General features: G+C 47.3%; 1 protein-coding gene across 2 annotated transcripts; it reads right to left on the reverse strand.

The window, feature by feature from the left end:
* Nucleotides 1–1,694: 1,694 nt before the first annotated feature.
* On the reverse strand, nt 1,695–19,452 carry tm2d3 (TM2 domain containing 3). 2 transcript variants are annotated; one of them, XM_070864860.1, is made up of 6 exons: nt 19,371–19,452; nt 18,857–18,955; nt 18,558–18,703; nt 17,690–17,864; nt 7,352–7,427; nt 1,695–3,315 (listed from the first exon to the last, which is right to left on the reverse strand). In XM_070864860.1, exons 1-6 carry the CDS (start codon nt 19,435–19,437, stop codon nt 3,150–3,152), a joined length of 729 nt encoding a protein of 242 aa, XP_070720961.1. In that variant the 5' UTR covers nt 19,438–19,452; the 3' UTR covers nt 1,695–3,149. The 2 variants fall into 2 exon arrangements, with proteins under 2 accessions (XP_070720961.1, XP_070720960.1); XM_070864859.1 differs by having other exon boundaries at nt 18,558–18,706.
* Between the last annotated feature and the right edge of the window lie 703 nt (nt 19,453–20,155).

Raw genomic sequence — 20,155 nt, forward strand, 5'->3', positions numbered from 1 at the left:
CAGTGGGATCTATGGTAATATTGCCAAGACTCACTGTCCTCCTTTATGCAATCAGCAAGACACTTGTGGCTACTATAGGGCAAATCAGTAAAAAGAAACGGTTTCCACTGGTGGAAGGATCAAGAACCAGAGAACACAAGGTTTTTTATGCTGCGAGTAATTAGAATCTGGAATGTACAGCCTGAAAGGGTGGTAGAGTCAGACTCAACCATTGCTTTCAAAAGGGAGTTGGATAAGTACCCCAAGGAAAAAAATTGCAGGGCTATAGGGAAAGGGCAGCCAAATGGCCACCTCTGATGTAAACCCCCAGTAGAAGTGTGCTGAAACTAGTCAGCCTATACATACAACAACAATACACCTTGAATTAAAGATTCTTGGTAGAGATCCATAAAGTGTGAGTAATGTTTGAGTTGTGCATCAAAGAAAATATAGTGAACAAGGTGTCACACAATGGGCTTGGTGTGAAAATTAACACATATGGCATTAAAGGGCAGTAACTAGATAAAACAGAGGTGACATGGGGCAAATTACTTATCCTGATTGGTGGAAATCAAAGTTTTCTGGTAACATAATTTGGATAAACACAATGCAGTGGGCATATGTATAGATTGTAATGGTGAGTGTGCAGGTCCCATGAAAGGCAACTGAGATTCTAGGTTTTATACAGAGGAGCATGAAATATAACCAGGATGCTGAATTTGTCTAAGCCACATCTGGGAGTAGTGTGCGCGCAGTTCTGAGCATTCCGTATAAGGAATGAAAGGTGAAAAATTGGGCTTCGGCATGGTAAACGATAGTTTCTGCTGGTTAGAGAATCAGTAACAAGGGACATTACAAATGTTTTAACGTGTTAAAGCATGGAATACTTTACTTTAAACAGCTATTGTGAAAGAGTCTAAAGCACAGTTTGAAACGATATACAGGGTCGGTATTTTGCCAGTGCAAGAGCTGGCAAAGGCACAGTGTGTGACAAGTTGTCTTCTATTAATCTTTTTGAAGTGTTTTGCCTACAAGCTATTAAACACCATGCCAATTATTCACAACTAAATTTCACTGGGAATTACCCAATTTAGGGGGGAGGGGGGGAGGGGTATAGAATTGCACATTGTCCCAGTTTCAGTCTGCTCGTCTGCATGTTTGGGGCAGTGTCCAGCAAACTTTATTGCTGGACGAGGAAGTTACATCAGAATACTATGCAGCATTTGGTTGCTTAGAAAATAAGTTTTAAGCTAAGTTAATCTGACGAAAGAATTGAAGGCATCAGAACCCAAAGTGCATCTGCCCTGGAAACCTGTCCCTCTAGTTCATTGAAGCAGTGAGGAGACGACTTTGTACAGGGACACCGATTGAAGATATTTGGCAAAAGAACTAGAGGCAGCATAAGGGATAAATATTTATGCAGCAAAGTGGTAGAAGCAAATTCAATAACTTTCAAAAAGGAAGTGGGATTAATTGGCTGCCTCTTTGTGCTGCCCTCACTGGAATTCACAAAACCCATTGCAGCTACATTTACCTTCTGGATAAACCCAGCCCAAAAAGTTCAAACTGTTTACTAGAACACATACTTCCTTGCTATGCCCTGCTGCATTAGATACAATGCTGCACTTATTTCAGGAAGGTTCAACAGACCATCTCAGGGCAAGTCGGATCTCCCCACTCATTAAGCAAGTTTAATATGAATCAAGAGATGAGACTTGTTTAAATAATTGATGCAGCAATGTTTATGTTCACATTTTTGTAACAATATACAGTACAGTAAATCTCTCCACATCTGAAGCACTATCGAACCAGCCAGTTACAACTCACAGGCAACATAGGTCACCGTGGGTGGGAGACAAGCCATAGCGAAAGAAGTGTATAAATAAAACTCACCTCAACTTTCCTGCTGGTTTGAAACACCTGCAGATGTATCTCTACCAGGCAGAAGATGGTATAATTCAACAGTGACCAATTTATCCCTCCTCCTCACCCCCATACTGAAGACACATCATGATGCACTAAATCTGGGATTCCAGCTGAGTATGCTGCAACCGTGCCTGGGACTGGAGGTACATTCAGTAATTTGGCCACAACACAAAAAGGTGCATTATTATATTAGCAGCTTCAAACTATTCGCGAGCATGTTACCCTTCAATCCCCTCCTTTCCTGCTCTCCCAAGTCACACAGCAGGGAGATTCCCCTGATCACAGGTATCTGCTAACATTACTCTGTAATTGGTGAACATTGGGCAGCTAACAGCAGTCAAGTAACAGCCCTCCCTTGGGTTGTGTTTCCTGTGATCTCCACTCCAGAGCCACTGGTGTAAGATCAGGTAACTGAGTGGTGCAGGCTGGACTGAGCCAGTGTGTCACTCTCAGGCACAGCGCCCTGGTACACTCACTGCAATTGTAAAACAGGTCACTATTTACACATATTCAGCTGGACTGGAGGCCAGACAGGTATTAACCCCCCCACACCGCAGGTTACCATGGAGTTGATCAGCAGTTGCTGCGTTTTCATCAGGTCACTGGTGACACAGCAGCTCCAGAAAGTAACAGTCAGCAATACTCAATTTACTCGGCTGAGAAACTCACAACTTAGGTGATTTGCAGTCCTGTCAGTGTGATTATCCTGTCCCCAGTGTCTGCTTCTCTTATCTCAGTGAATGAGTAATAAGTTAATCAAACTAGAGAACAAGCTGCTAATCAAGTGTCAAATAACTTAATATTTTTCAGCACTGTTGAAGTCCAGGGAATTTCATGTTTCATCAACTCCCACTTCTTGCCAGAGTTTTTCAGGCACAGTGTGTCCTTGCCATATCAGCAACCTGTCTGCAGTCCTCCATAAAAGGACTCAATCAAAACCACCTCGAATCAAGGGAAGAATTAGTGGAAAAAGCAACAAACCACGACAGGGTCCCGAGAATGCCTTCCTTGGTCATTTCAATGATCACGATCACCACTGTTGGTCGGCAAAGCCGAAAAGCAACAGAAACCCAGTCTCCCTGGTTGCACTGTCTTGTACAAGTCCTCACCTTGGTAAAGAAAGGCAAAAATGATCCCAGTACAGATAGTGTACATACAGCAGCATACTCTGCTGTTCCATAATTCCATATGGCGCTGTCACCTGTACAGTTGAGAGCCATCACAGGCAAGGCTTCTTGTGCAGCTCAGATGTATAGAGAGCCGTCTGCAGGCCCAATGTACCCAATCCCAATCAGCAGCACATCTATCAAGGTCCATATTCCAAGCCCTCCGAAGCTGAAGAGTTTGCCGAGCCCCTCCTTCCATTGGCCCAAATAGAAGCGGTCAGCTCCGAACCCTCCCAATGTGATGCTGAAATCAAATTTAAATTTCCATTAAGTAAGAAGGAAATGTTACTCATTCAGCAAACAAAGGGGTCCTGGCTTTCACCCCTGTTATCTCCACACTTCTCCTTATGACTCAGTGGGTAACAGCACTTCCACATGGTACTGAGCAACCAAGAGAAGGTTATCGGGCTCGATGCCTGATCTCAGCTGCAAGTCTATAATTGGTCTCAGTATCCCGGAATGAGAGGGGAGAAAAATCAGCCAGGGTTCCGGCTGCTCATCATGGTCCAGTGACAAATCTTCTGGAATTTTTTGAGGATGTTTCCAGTAGAGTGGACAAGGGAGAACCAGTCGATGTGGTATATTTGGACTTTCAGAAGGCTTTCGACAAGGTCCCACACAAGAGATTAATGTGCAAAGTTAAAGCACATGGGATTGGGGGTAGTGTGCTGACATGGATTGAGAACTGGTTGTCAGACAGGAAGCAAAGAGTAGGAGTAAATGGGGACTTTTCAGAATGGCAGGCAGTGACTAGTGGGGTACCGCAAGGTTCTGTGCTGGGGCCCCAGCTGTTTACACTGTACATTAATGATTTAGACGAGGGGATTAAATGTAGTATCTCCAAATTTGCGGATGACACTAAGTTGGGTGGCAGTGTGAGCTGCAAGGAGGATTCTATGAGGCTGCAGAGCGACTTGGATAGGTTAGGTGAGTGGGCAAATGCATGGCAGATGAAGTATAATGTGGATAAATGTGAGGTTATCCACTTTGGTGGTAAAAACAGAGAGACAGACTATTATCTGAATGGTGACAGATTAGGAAAAGGGCAGGTGCAAAGAGACCTGGGTGTCATGGTACATCAGTCATTGAAGGTTGGCATGCAGGTACAGCAGGCGGTTAAGAAAGCAAATGGCATGTTGGCCTTCATAGCGAGGGGATTTGAGTACAAGGGCAGGGAGGTGTTGCTACAATTGTACAGGGCCTTGGTGAGGCCACACCTGGAGTATTGTGTACAGTTTTGGTCTCCTAACCTGAAGAAGGACATTCTTGCTATTGAGGGAGTGCAGCGAAGGTTCACCAGACTGATTCCCGGGATGGCGGGACTGACCTATCAAGAAAGACTGGATCAACTGGGCTTGTTTTCACTGGAGTTCAGAAGAATGAGAGGGGACCTCATAGAAACGTTTAAAATTCTGACGGGGTTAGACAGGTTAGATGCAGGAAGAATGTTCCCAATGTTGGGGAAGTCCAGAACCAGGGGACACAGTCTAAGGATAAGGGGGAAGCCATTTAGGACCGAGATGAGGAGGAATTTCTTCACCCAGAGAGTGGTGAACCTGTGGAATTCTCTACCACAGAAAGTTGTTGAGGCCAATTCACTAAATATATTCAAAAAGGAGTTAGATGAAGTCCTTACTACTAGGGGAATCAAGGGGTATGGTGAGAAAGCAGGAATGGGGTACTGAAGTTGCATGTTCAGCCATGAACTCATTGAATGGCGGTGCAGGCTAGAAGGGCCGAATGGCCTACTCCTGCACCTATTTTCTATGTTTCTATGACCCCTGCTGGAATGAACACACGAATGGACATTGGGTGACCACGTGGGCAGTTTAATACTTTCCAACACTTGATGCCGAGGTTCCACACACCTGCCCATCCTCCAATAAATTCAGCTAATCCAAAACTCTGCTCAAACTCTAACTTGCACCAAGTCCCATCCATTCATCCTTCACCCGTGCTCAGTGACCGACACTGGCTCCCGGTCCACCAACACCTCAAATTTAACATTCTTAGCATTGTATTCAAATTCCTCCACAGCCTCGCCCCTCCCGATCTCTAACCTCCTACAAATCTCCGATATCTCTGCATTCCTTGAGTTTTGGCCTCTTGTGCATCTCCCATTTCCTTCACTCCATCATTGATGGCCGTGCCTTCAGCCACCTGAGCCCTATGTTCTGGAATTCCCTCCCTAAACATCTCTGCCTCTCCACCTCCTACTCCTCCTATAAAAACCCTCCTTAAAATGTGAGCAAGCTTTTACTCACCCCTCCCAATACTTTCTATGGCTTGGTGTTGATTTTTGTCTGATTACATTTCTATGAGGCACCTTGTGACATATTTCTACATTAAAAGCACTCTATAAATGTAGTTGTACCAAGTAATCCTCTAATAAGACACCTTTCCCTGTACTGAACCCTAAACAACTGGTACCCATTTTTCTAATATGAAAATGAGGAAGATGCACATAGAAGAGTGAATCAATGTAACTCCGGTAGAAAACCACATTTTGTCCAAGTCCTTGTAGTAGAGAACATAGCTTCATCGCTGCTAGATCAAAACCCTGGAACTCCCTACCCAACAGTACTGTGGAAGCACATTCACACCAACAGCAGCGGTTCAAGAAGGGAGTGGTGAGGGCAACTAGAGATGGGAAATAAGTGCGGGCCTTTCCAGCGATGCCCACATCCAGAGAATGATTTTTTTTTTTATAAACTGGTTGGAAAAATCAGTTTGGTTACAGTCCCTGAACAATGACAGACATTCCAGGGGTATTACTGCCATGAGGTTATCACATGTGGCCAACATGCTCCACATATTCTCTGTAGGTCTCTTAGCAATTTGAGACAAGATCCAGAGGGCTTTCCAAATCTACATCAGCTGTGTGCACCACCTTCTTAGCAATTAACAGGCGGAGGAGAATGCACAAAGTCAAGGGAATTTCAAGAGATTTGTAATTTGGAAAGAATGAAGTCAGTTGCCTGTAACCAGGTTCTGGATGGAAATCATATTTAATATTTAGGCAACAATAACATGTAGTCTAATGCAAACAAAACCTGAGAAAAAAAAACTCTATCTGAAGTGGTGAGTCACATCGTGACTAGCCCAACCAGAAATCATGGGTTCAATTAAAATATTTAATGCAGCAAGTCACCGGCACTGAAATGCTGGCCAAGGCTCACAGCGAGGCACTGTTTATTGCAGCACATTCGTAGGTCCTTCATTTCTGCCCCCTTTCCACACCCACCCAACCCCCATATCCTGTAGATGGGGGAAGAATGTTGCAATGGGACATTGATAGATTAAGTGAGTGGGCAAAACTGTGGCAAATGGAGTTCAATGTGAGAGTGCGCAAGGGCATCCACTTTGGACCGAAGAAAGATAGATGGGAGTATTTTCTAAGTGGAGAGAATGTGGATGAGCAGATATTTAAGGATCCAAGTACAGAAATCGCTAAAAGCTAGTGGGCAGGTGAATGGAATGTTGGCCTTCATCTCAAGGAGACTGGAATACAGGGGGTGAGGAAGTTATATTGCAGCTGTACAGAGTTCTGGTTAGGCCACAGCCTGGGCGCCCCTCAGGGGGGTATATTGGCCCTGGAGGGGCCTGAATTCTCTCTTTCTCCTCTTCCCCTCCCCTCTCTCCCCCCAAAGCTGTTGTGTTCAATTGAAAATCTCAGTTCAGAGATTGATAGATTTTTGTTCGGCAAGGGTATTATGGGTTACAGAGTTAAGGTACAGATCAGCCATGATCTGATTGAATGGCGGAACAGGCTCAAGGGGCTGAATGGCCTCCTGTTCCTATGAATTCACTATACAATACTTCTGAACCTGTTGGAAAGACTTATGGCCAGATTGGAACGGGACACAATGCAATTAGTGACAGCAATTATAGGGAAACACTGCACCAATCCCAGAAATAACCATCATATGGACAGCACTAGACTCAGTCAGTGTACTGAACTCAACACCCAATATCAATCACTGTAGCCCTAATATCTATTACTTGTCCCCTGTGACTGACTACAGGTGTGGCGAGAGTGGGAGGGAGGGGCAGATTGATTTATACTTGTGGACATATACTTCTTAGTGGGAGTGAAACTTGCTATAAGCAATAGTGAGTACAGGGCAATCTCACTCTTGCAAAGAGAATAAAGACAGTCCATCTTCTGCCAGCATTCTGGATGATGAGCAGCTCACTCATTGGCCTCTCAGCTCGGGAAAAAATTAACAAAAGTACTTCAGACAGGAGTCTCAGCCCAAAAAACAAGACCACATTCTCACCTCAGAGCCAACGCAGTTGACCACTTGTAACCACCTGTCCAATTGCAATACATCTTCTTTTGAAATGTACGATTGCCTGAGGAATAAAATTTTAAAATCGCTGACTTTAATCTGAGAGTCAGTGACATTTTACACTTTATGTTCATTTATATCAGGGTAGCCCTGTCAGTGTGGTTGAAAATCAATCACAAAAGGAGTACTTTAAAGCTGAAAAATATTAAACAAGAAACCCATCATTTAGTCACAGATAGCCCGTCAAGTTTTAGATCACTGACTAACCTCACCAACACCAAGTGGTGGGCTCAGATCCACCTGTACAAAACCCACAGCTCCCAGGTACCACATCACTGAACCACCAAACAGACAAGCCAGCCCAGCTTTGTTCCCTAGTCTGTGCCGAGTTACCTGATCACATCTAGAGCTGCAATGACATGGTTAGCATTAGTCTCGAAAGCCTACCTCTGCAGAAAGTGTAAGCAGTGGTTCTGTAGGTCAAATACTGAACACGAAGATTCAACCAAAGGAAAGCATCACTAGAAAGTGAAAGAGCCTTCTACGTAGGAACAGGAGTAGGCCTATGAGGAGAGATGGAGTAGAATGGGCCTATATTCTCTGAAGGTTAGTAGAATGTGATCTCAGTTTCCCCTGGCTGGAGAGTTTAGAACTAGGGGGCATAGTCTCAGGATAAGGGGTCGGCCATTTAGGACTGAGATGAGGAGAAATTTCTTCACTCAGAATTGTGATCTTTGTAATTTTCTGCCCCAGGGGCCTGTGGATACTCAGTCGTTGAGTATATTGAAGATTGAGATTGAGATTGATACATTTTTGTGCACTAAGGGAAATCAAGGGATCTGGGGATAGGGCAGGAAAGTGGAGTTGATGTCAAATTTCAGCCATGATTTAATAATGGGAAATGTGGAAATGGCTGAGACCTTAAACAATTATTTTGCTTCCGTCTTCACAGTGGAAGACACAAAAACCATGCCAAAATTTGCAGGCCACAGGAATGTGGGAAGGGAGGACCTGCAGACAATCACTATCACTAGGGGGGTAGTGCTGGACAGGCTAATGGAACTGAATGTAGACAAGTCCCCTGGTCCTGATGAAATACATCCCAGGGTATTAAAAGAGATGGCGGAAGTTATAGCAGATGCATTCGTTATAATCTACCAAAATTCTCTGGACTCTGGGGAGGTACCAGCGGATTGGAAAGCAGCTAATGTAACGCCTCTGTTTAAAAAAGGGAGCAGGCAAAAGGCAGGTAACTATAGGCCGGTTAGTTTAACATCTGTAGTGGGGAAAATGCTTGAAACTATCATTAAGGAAGAAATAGCAGGACATCTAGATAGGAATAGTGCAATCAAGCAGACGCAGCATGGATTCATGAAAGGGAAATCATGTTTAACTAATTTACTGGAATTCTTTGAGGATATAACGAGCATGGTGGATAGAGGTGTACTGATGGATGTGGTGTATTTAGATTTCCAAAAGGCATTCGATAAGGTGCCACACAAAAGGTTACTGCAGAAGATAAAGGTACGCGGAGTCAGAGGAAATGTATTAGCATGGATAGAGAATTGGCTGGCTAACAGAAAGCAGAGAGTCAGGATAAATGGGTCCTTTTCCGGTTGGAAATCAGTGGTTAGTGGTGTGCCACAGGGATCAGTGCTGGGACCACAACTGTTTACAATATACATAAATGACCTTGGAGAGGACAGAGTGTAGTGCAACAACATTTGCAGATGACACTAAGATTAGTGGGAAAGCGGGTTGTGTAGAGGTCTCAGAGAGGCTGCAAGGAGATTTGGATAGGTTAAGCGAATGGGCTAAGGATTGGCAGATGGAATACAATGTCGGAAAGTGTGAGGTCATCGACCTTGGGGAAAAAAAAACAGTAAAAGGGATTATTATTTGAATGGGGAGAAATTACAACATGCTGTGGTGTAGAGGGACCTGGGGGTCCTTGTGCATGAAACTCTTTTTGGAGTTTATCTGAAAAACATAAAACATTAATCGGTGCCACCCGACCTGGATGACACACCAGACATTTACAAGGCCCCTTTTTTCTTTTCTTTTTTGTGGGTTTTTTTTTTGTTTTTCTTTTTTTTTTTTTTGGGGCACTGAAATCACATTTTTTCCTCCAGTGCCCCCTATAAAAGGGGAGGGGGACACTAAAAGCACCGGCAATTAAAACAAATTAAACTTTAAAACGTAAAATCAAATTAAAATTTGGTTGCCGGGCGTGATGATGCACTCCAGTCCCTCCGGTGCCCACCTCTCGCGGAAGCGGGAGTCGAGAGAGGCAGCGGCCTATAAAAGACTCAGCAATCCGGGGAGCGTCCAGAGAGGCGGGAGTCGAGAGAGGCAGCGGCCTATAAAAGACTCAGCAGTCCAGGGAGCGTCGAGAGAGGCGGGAGTCGAGAGAGGCAGCGGCCTATAAAAGACTCAGCAATCCGGGGAGCGTCGAGAGAGGCGGGAGTCGAGAGAGACAGCGGCCTATAAAAGGCTCAGCAGTCCGGGGAGTGTCGAGAGAGGCGGGAGTCGAGAGAGGCAGCGGCCTATAAAAGACTCAGCAGTCCGGGGAGCGTCGAGAGAGGCGGGAGTCGAGAGAGGCAGCGGCCTATAAAAGACTCAGCAGTTCGGGGAGCGTCGAGAGAGGCAGCGGCCTATAAAAGGCTCAGCAGTCCGGGGAGCGTCGAGAGAGACGGGAGTTGAGAGAGACGTACCGGTGCAGCTCCAGCTGAGAGAAGTCAAAAAAGAAGTAGAAAGAAATCAAAAGGTGACGTCACAGCCAACGTGGTAAGTGATTGGCTGCTGATTGGTGAGTAGTTTTTCTTTTTCTTTATTAGTCAGTAACTTTTAACATTGTTGTCGCCAATTTAAGTGTATCTAAGGGTTAAGTCATGGCAGGACAGCTCGGTCACGTGATATGCTCCTCCTGTACCATGTGGGAACACGGGGACACCACCAGTGTCCCTGACGACTACATGTGCGGGAAGTGTGTCCACCTCCGGCTACTGACGGTCCGCGTTGCGGAGTTGGAGCTGAAGGTGGATTCACTCTGGAGCATCCACGATGCTGAGAATGACGTGAGTATCACGTATAGCGAGTTGGTCTTACCGCAGGAGAAGGGTCCACAGCCAGCGAGGGAATGGAAGACCAGCAGGAAGAGTAGTGCAAGGAAGGTAGTGCAGGGGTCCCCTGTGGTCATCCCACTGCAAAACAGATACACTGCTTTGAGTGCTGTTGAGGGGGATGACTCATCAGGAGCGGGCAGCAGCAGCCAAGTTCATGGCACCGTGGCTGGCTCTGTTGCACAGGAGGGCAGGAAAAAGAGTGGGCGAGCGATAGTGATAGGGGATTCAATTGTAAGGGGAATAGATAGGCGTTTCTGCGGCCGTAACCGAGACTCCAGGATGGTATGTTGCCTCCCTGGTGCAAGGGTCAAGGATGTCTCGGAGCGGGTGCAGGACATTCTAAAAAGGGAGGGAGAACAGCCAGTTGTCGTGGTGCACGTTGGTACCAATGACATAGGTAAAAAAAGGGATGAGTTCCTACGAAATGAATTTAAGGAGCTAGGAGCTAAATTAAAAAGTAGGACCTCAAAAGTAGTAATCTCGGGATTGCTACCAGTGCCACGTGCTAGTCAGAGTAGGAATCGCAGGATAGCTCAGATGAATACGTGGCTTGAGCAATGGTGCAGCAGGGAGGGATTCAAATTCCTGGGGCATTGGAACCGGTTCTGGGGGAGGTGGGACCAGTACAATCCGGACGGTCTGCACCTGGGCAGAATCGGAACCAATGTCCTCGGGGGAGTGTTTACTAGTGCTGTTGGGGAGGAGTTAAACTAATATGGCAGGGGGATGGGAACCAATGCAGGGAGATAGAGGGAAACAAAAAGGAGGCAAAAACAAAAGACAGAAAGGAGATGAGGAAAAGTGGAGGGCAGAGAAACCCAAGGCAAAGAACAAAAAGGGCCATTGTACAGCAAAATTCTAAAAGGACAGAGGGTGTTAAAAAAACAAGCCTAAAGGCTTTGTGTCTTAATGCAAGGAGTATCCGCAATAAGGTGGATGAATTAACTGTGCAAATAGATGTTAACAAATATGATGTGATTGGGATTACGGAGACGTGGCTCCAGGATGAGCAGGGCTGGGAACTCAACATCCAGGGGTATTCAACATTCAGGAAGGATAGAATAAAAGGAAAAGGAGGTGGGGTAGCATTGCTGGTTAAGGAGGAGATTAAGGCAATAGTTAGGAAGGACATTAAGCTTGGATGATGTGGAATCTATATGGGTAGAGCTGCAGAACACCAAAGGGCAAAAAACGTTAGTGGGAGTTGTGTACAGACCTCCAAACAGTAGTAGTGATGTTGGGGAGGGCATCAAACAGGAAATTAGGGGTGCGTGCAATAAAGGTGCAGCAGTTATAATGGGTGACTTTAATATGCACATAGATTGGGCTAACCAAACTGGAAGCAATACGGTGGAGGAGGATTTCCTGGAGTGCATAAGGGATGGTTTTTTAGACCAATATGTCGAGGAACCAACTAGGGGGGAGGCCATCTTAGACTGGGTGTTATGTAATGAGAGAGGATTAATTAGCAATCTCGTTGTGCGAGGCCCCTTGGGGAAGAGTGACCATAATATGGTGGAATTCTGCATTGGGATGGAGAATGAAACAGTTAATTCAGAGACCATGGTCCAGAACTTAAAGAAGGCTAACTTTGAAGGTATGAGGCGTGAATTGGCTGGGATGGATTGGCGAATGATACTTAAGGGGTTGACTGTGGATGGGCAATGGCAGACATTTAGAGACCGCATGGATGAACTACAACAATTGTACATTCCTGTCTGGCATAGAAATAAAAAAGGGAAGGTGGCTCAACCGTGGCTATCAAGGGAAATCAGGGATAGTATTAAAGCCAAGGAAGTGGCATACAAATTGGCCAGAAATAGCAGCGAACCTGGGGACTGGGAGAAATTTAGAACTCAGCAGAGGAGGACAAAGGGTTTGATTAGGGCAGGGAAAATGGAGTATGAGAAGAAGCTTGCAGGGAACATTAAGACGGATTGCAAAAGTTTCTATAGATATGTAAAGAGAAAAAGGTTAGTAAAGACAAACTTAGGTCCCCTGCAGTCAGAATCAGGGGAAGTCATAACGGGGAACAAAGAAATGGCGGACCAATTGAACAAGTACTTTGGTTCGGTATTCACGAAGGAGGACACGAAAAACCTTCTGGTTATAAAAGGGGTCGGGGGGTCTAGTAAGGAGGAGGAACTGAGGGAAATCCTTATTAGCCGGGAAATTGTGTTGGGGAAATTGATGGGATTGAAGGCCAATAAATCCTTAGGGCCTGATGGACTGCATCCCAGAGTACTTAAGGAGGTGGCCTTGGAAATAGTGGATGCGTTGACAGTCATTTTCCAACATTCCAGTGACTCTGGATCAGTTCCTATGGAGTGGAGGGTAGCCAATGTAACCCCACTTTTTAAAAAAGGAGGGAGAGAGAAAACAGGGAATTATAGACCGGTCAGCCTGACATCGGTAGTGGGTAAAATGATGGAATCAATTATTAAGGATGTCATAGCAGTGCATTTGGAAAGAGGTGACATGATAGGTCCAAGTCAGCATGGATTTGTGAAAGGGAAATCATGCTTGACAAATCTTCTGGAATTTTTTGAGGATGTTTCCAGTAGAGTGGATAAGGGAGAACCAGTTGATGTGGTATATTTGGACTTTCAGAAGGCGTTCGACAAGGTCCCACACAAGAGATTGATGTGCAAAGTTAGAGCACGTGGGATTGGGGGTAGTGTACTGACATGGATTGAGAACTGGTTGTCAGACAGGAAGCAAAGAGTAGGAGTAAATGGGTACTTTTCAGAATGGCAGGCAGTGACTAGTGGGGTACCGCAAGGTTCTGTGCTGGGACCCCAGCTGTTTACACTGTACATTAATGATTTAGATGAGGGGATTAAATGTAGTATCTCCAAATTTGCGGATGACACTAAGTTGGGTGGCAGTGTGAGCTGCGAGGAGGATGCTGTGAGGCTGCAGAGCGACTTGGATAGGTTAGGTGAGTGGGCAAATGCATGGCAGATGAAGTATAATGTGGATAAATGTGAGGTTATCCACTTTGGTGGTAAAAACAGAGAGACAGACTATTATCTGAATGGTGACAGATTAGGAAAAGGGGAGGTGCAAAGAGACCTGGGTGTCATGGTACATCAGTCATTGAAGGTTGGCATGCAGGTGCAGCAGGCGGTTAAGAAAGCAAATGGCATGTTGGCCTTCATAGCAAGGGGATTTGAGTACAGGGGCAGGGAGGTGTTGCTACAGTTGTACAGGGCATTGGTGAGGCCACACCTGGAGTATTGTGTACAGTTTTGGTCTCCTAACCTGAGGAAGGACATTCTTGCTATTGAGGGAGTGCAGCGAAGGTTCACCAGACTGATTCCCGGGATAGCGGGACTGACCTATCAAGAAAGACTGGATCAACTGGGCTTGTATTCACTGGAGTTCAGAAGAATGAGAGGGGACCTCATAGAAACATTTAAAATTCTGACGGGGTTAGACAGGTTAGATGCAGGAAGAATGTTCCCAATGTTGGGGAAGTCCAGAACCAGAGGTCACAGTCTAAGGATAAGGGGTAAGCCATTTAGGACCGAGATGCGGAGGAACTTCTTCACCCAGAGAGTGGTGAACCTGTGGAATTCTCTACCACAGAAAGTTGTTGAGGCCAATTCACTAAATATATTCAAAAAGGAGTTAGATGAGGTCCTTACTACTAGGGGGATCAAGGGGTATGGCGAGAAAGCAGGAATGGGGTACTGAAGTTGAATGTTCAGCCATGAACTCATTGAATGGCGGTGCAGGCTAGAAGGGCCGAATGGCCTACTCCTGCACCCATTTTCTATGTTTCTATGTACCGGTGGACACCGCGTGCTCCATCTCCAAGGACACCCTGGACCGGATGTAAGAGCGGAAGAGAGGCAGGCAGTCAGGTTGAACGACCCCCTCGACCGCCCGCTGCCTGGACCGGCTGATGGCACCCTTGGCCATGCCCAGGAGCAGTCCTACGAGGAGGCCCTCGGACCTACCCGCTCCCCTCCGCAAAGGGTGCCCAAAGATCAGGAGAGTGGGACTGAAGTGCAGCCAGAATTTCAGGAGTAGCCCCTTTAAATAATGGAACAGGGGCTGCAACCTTGTGCACTCCATAAAAACATGGAACACGGACTCCTCCAGACCGCAGAAATTGCAGGCGGCCTGGGAGTCCGTGAACCGGCTTAAAAATTTGTTGCACGGCACGGTTCCGTGCACCACCCTCCAGGCCAAGTCCCCGATGAATAGTGGGAGGACCCCTGCGTAGAGTGCCCTCCATCGGGGACCCCCGCCTCCTCCGGACGGTAAGATGGTACGCCATGGCGTGTCCGGACGGCCGGCGAGGATGGCAAAGTTGAGAGTGTGCAGGAGCAGCCCGCACAGGAAACCCCTCCGCGCGGAAATGAAAGGCACGGAGGGGATTTCCCCGAGGCGGCTCATGAAACTCTTTTGAGTTTACCTGCGAAAACATAAAACATGTATCCGTGCCACCCGACCTGGATGACACACACAAGACATTTACAAGGCCCTTTTTTGTTTTTTTTTTGGGGGGTTTTTTTGTGGTTTTTTTTTTGGGCACTAAAATCAAATTTTTCCTTTTTCCAGTGCCCCCTATAAAAGGAGAGGGGGACACTAAAAGCACCGGCAATTAAAACAAATTAAACTTTAAAACGTAAAATCAAATTAAAATTTGGTTGCCGGGCGTGATGATGCACTCCAGTCCCTCCGGTGCCCACCTCTCGCGGAAGGCCGCGAGCGTACCGGTGGACACCGCGTGCTCCATCTCCAAGGACACCCTGGACCGGATGTAAGAGCGGAAGAGAGGCAGGCAGTCAGGTTGAACGACCCCCTCGACCGCCCGCTGCCTGGACCGGCTGATGGCACCCTTGGCCGTGCCCAGGAGCAGTCCTACGAGGAGGCCTTCGGACCTACCCGCTCCCCTCCGCACAGGGTGCCCAAAGATCAGGAGAGTGGGACTGAAGTGCAGCCAGAATTTCAGGAGCAGCCCCTTCAAATAGTGGAACAGGGGCTGCAACCTTGTGCATTCAATAAAAACATGGAACACGGACTCCTCCAGACCGCAGAAATTGCAGGCGGCCTGGGAGTCCGTGAACCGGCTTAAAAATTTGTTGCACGGCACTGCTCCGTGCACCACCCTCCAGGCCAAGTCCCCGATGAATAGTGGGAGGACCCCTGCGTAGAGTGCCCTCCATCGGGGACCCCCGCCTCCTCCGGATGGCAAGATGGTACGCCATGGCGTGTCCGGACGGCCGGCGAGGATGGCAAAGTTGAGAGTGTGCAGGAGCAGCCCGCACAGGAAACCCCTCCGCGCGGAAATGAAAGGCACGGAGGGGATTTCCCCGAGGCGGCTCATGAATCCAAAAAGGTTAGTTTGCAGGTGCAGCAGGTAATCAGAAAGGCGAATGGAATGTTGGCCTTCATTGCTAGAGGGATGGAGTACAAAAGCAGGGAGGTCTTGCTGCAACTGTATAAGGTATTGGTAAGGCCGCACCTGGAGTACTGCGTGCAGTTTTGGTCACCTTACTTAAGGAAGGATATACTAGCTTTGGAAGGGGCACAGAGACGATTCACTAGGCTGATTCCAGAAATGAAGGGGTTACCTTATGATGATAGATTGAGTAGACTGGGTCTTTACTCGTTGGAGTTCAGAAGGATGAGGGGTGATCTTACAGAAACATTTAAAATCATGAAAGGGATAGACAAGATAGAGGCAGAGAGGTTGTTTCCACTGGTCGGGGAGACTAGAACTAGGGGGCACAGCCTCAAAATACGGGGGAGCCAACTTAAAACCGAGTTGAGAAAGAATTTCTTCTCCCAGAGGGTTGTGAATCTGTGGAATTCTCTGCCCAAGGAAGCAGTTGAGGCTAGCTCATTGAATGTTTTCAAGTCAAAGATAGATAGATTTTTAACCAATAAGGGAATTAAGGGTTATGGGGAGAGGGCGGGTAAGTGGAGCCGAGTCCAAGATCAGATCAGTCATGATCTTACTAAATGGCGGAGCAGGCTCGAGGGGCTAGATGGCCTACTCCTGTTCCATGTTCTTATGTTCTATGATCTTACTGAATGGCAGAGCAAGCGCGATGGGCCGTATGGCCTACTTCTGCTTATGTTCTTATTTAGCCCCTCGAGCCTGTTCCGACATTCAATTAGATCATGGCTGACCTGTGACCCAACTCCATACATCCACCTTTGCCCCATATCCCTTAATACATTTGGTTAACAAAAATGTATTAATCTCATATTTCAAAATAAATAATTGACCCAGCATCAACTGTCATTTGCAGAAGAGAGTTCCAAACTTCAACCACCCTTTATATAGAAATATTTCCGAACTTAATTCCTTAAACGCCTGGCTCTAATTTTTAGGCTGTATCCTCATCCTAGACGCCGCAAACAGTGAAAATAGTTTATCTCGAACTAACCTACTAGTTTCCCTTAATATCTTGAAAATAAAAATCACCCCTTAACCTTCTAAATTCCAGGGAATACAACTCTAGTTTCTGTAAGCTCTCCTCATTATTCAACCCTTGGGAATCCAGGTATCATTCTGGTAAATCTATACTGCACTACTTGCTGAGATGTGGTTCCCAGAATTGAACACACTACTCCGGGTGTGGTCTAACTAGGGCTTTTATCCTGTTAAAGTGCTTCAGTATTGCTGCACTGATTTGTGATGGAGGAGCGGGGAGAGATCATGGCGGAGGTGCGGCAGATGAGGGTACGGGGCCCAGAAGAGCCGAGGCAGCACGGGTCAGCCCACAGCTATATGTGTGCACCAGGTCCGTGCAGCAGAGCTGGTCCCCAGTCGTCCTGGTTAACCCTTGCCACTGGACCAAGACCTAGCTCTGTCAAGCCCGTGTGGTGGCTGATGTGCAATGGTCACAAGTTAAAAAAATCCACGCACAGGCATCTTCCCTTTGAGTTCAGGATGGGAACATCGGGTCCTTCATTGAAACATCTGTGAACTCATGTGGAAGCAAGTCATCCTCATTCAAGGGACCGTCTATGATAATGATATATAGCTGTAGCATGATTTTTAATCCCTTGTATTCTAGTCCTCTACATATAAAGCATTCCATTAGCCTTTTTGATTGTCTTTTTTGTCATAACATTTTAATGATATATGTACATGGATCCCCAAGTCTCATTGGACCTCTGCTGTAACTTGAATCAACACATGCACAGCACCAGCTCTCTCTAAAAGGCTACTTACCAAGACAATGCACATGTTCCCGAACCGTGCAGTTGGAAATAAAATATTCCCGTGGGCACTGCACGGTCTTGCACTTGGTGGTTTCTTTGCACTGGTACTCAGTCGGTGGCAATTGCCAACAGAACTGACAGATCATGGTCTTTGGAAATGTTTTCTGTTCCTGCTTATTTTCATCCTGAGTGTGAAAACAGTGAGATACCAGAAATAAACAAAGGGTAACAAATGATTGGATTATATCAAATAAGTTGCTGTGAGATCCCAGCTTTCATTCCTGATATGTCCCAAGTTAGCTGATCACAGTCGCAGGCAGCTCTTAAAATTTACGTCACCACTTGGGCGATACAGGGCTCCCACTCCTGACCCCCCTGAGCCAGGCGGGGCTCCCACTCCTGACCCCCCCTGAGCCAGGCGGGGCTCCCGCTCCTGACCCCCCCCGAGCCAGGCAGGGCTCCCGCTCCTGACCCCCCCCCCCCGAGCAGTGAAAGCTTTTCTGAGGCCAATATCAAAGGTGGAGGTGAAGGAGTGGTGGAAAGGGATCATGGCCAATGTTGCACTGACTGGTTCCCCCTTTCCACCATCAATGGCAGACCCTCCAGCCCTCTCTGCCCTCCCCTTTGGAACCTTGCACTTTATTACTTCTCTCCCTTGGTTCAAATGCCTATCTTTTCACCCATACAATCAGTCATCTCTCCCACTGCTGCCACCCAGCATCTGTTGGTCCTATGTGAAGCAGCGTGTGATAGTTACTATATTAAATGTGCGATTATATTGTAGGTTGCTTTAACAATTTAAAGTAAACAGAAATAAAAGGAGGGCAAAAATGTAAAGATTTATATTGCCCTAGAACTTGTATACAAGGGTTACTTACCATACAATGTACACCTGGTTTGACTGTACAGTTGAATGATGCGTCTTTTCCATAGACACAGTTCGAATGCAGCATACAATTTATACACACCGGCGGCAACTTGCTGCACAGCCCAGCACTGGGGCAGTTCGACGGCACTGCGGTTACTGCTAGAACAGTCACAGGGAAAATTACATGCAATCATTGTCAAAGGTAAGTGACATTTTAAAATCTCTCACAAAGTAGAATAAAGTTTCTTAAAATAGACTCAATCACAGAAGAGGAAGAGAGCAGAGACAAGTGCCATGTGCATTGCTTACCGTCTGCTGGATAAGCAGGGCTGGTGCCGAGGGGGCTGGCTGGAAACACAGTACCTTTGGGCTGCAACATCCCGTCAGGTTCCTTGGTGCTCAGGGAGTCTGTGGGAGAATGTTTACATTGGGGTCAGTCTCAGCCCCCACAATACCAGCACCGTGTTACAGTATCGGGCGGATAAACAGCAAGTACTCGGCGGGCGGGGCCCAGGACCAGGTGGGGAGAGGAAGCAGGAAAGGGGGACTGAGGCAATGATCAGCCATGATCTTACTGGGTGGCGGTGCAGGCTCAAGGGGCCGAACGGCCTGCTCCTGCACCTATTGTGCCTGAGGGCAATGGTGTTCCCGATGAACAGTTCCAGGGGGCCGGGCCGGGCCGGGCCCAGTCAGGTGAACAACCGGCGGCTCGGGGAGCGGCAAGGACCCGGACAAGCCCCGGAGGGCGGGCGGCACTAGTCGGCGCGGCCCGAGCGGGGACGGTGACCCGTGGGCCCAGCAGCCGCCCCGACCCCGCACTCACCGCCCCTCAGCAGCCCGAGCATCTGCCACAGGACCAGGGCCAGGTCCACAACCTTCCGCACCGCCATCGCGCCCGACCTCGGCCAATAGCATCCCAGAGATAACTGGCCAATCACAGGCCTCACAGGGAAAAACAGCCAATCACAGGCCCCACAGGGAAAGCAGCCAATCACCGGCCCCACAGGGAAAGCGCCCAATCACCGGCCCCACAGGGAAAACAACCAATCACAGGAACCACAAGGAAAGCAGCCAATCACCGGGCGCACAGGGAAAACAGGTAATCACATGCCGCACAGGTAAATTAGCCAATCACAGGCTCCACAGGGAAAGCAGCCAATCACCTGACACCCAAGGAAAACAGCCAATCACCATGCGCACAGGGAAAGCAACCAATCACAGCTCACACAGGGAAAGCAGCCAATCGCCGGGCGCATACGGTCTGCCATCAATGTGGCCCAAGTGGGACTCTGCAATAACTGGGAAAGGTGCAGATCCGCAGCAAGGCTCGGGCTACTCGGCATCTGCTAAACACTGGACCTTCAGTAAAACAATGCTATAATTCCCAGATACTGGAAATAAAACATGGTTCACTCAGCTCATCAAACAGGCTGATTCCAGTGACTTGAGCACCAAACCTAGGCTGACACTCCAGTCACATGCTGATGGAGGCTGCACTGTCGGAGGTGCCGATCTTCCTTGCTCCAATGGTCCATCTCACCCTCAGTAAGCTCCCCACTGGTGAAGCTAATCTACAGAACAAGCAGGAAACGGTTCAACCTCCACAGC

This window comes from Pristiophorus japonicus, chromosome 21 (assembly GCF_044704955.1).
Source record: "Pristiophorus japonicus isolate sPriJap1 chromosome 21, sPriJap1.hap1, whole genome shotgun sequence".
NCBI lineage: Eukaryota > Metazoa > Chordata > Chondrichthyes > Pristiophoridae > Pristiophorus > Pristiophorus japonicus.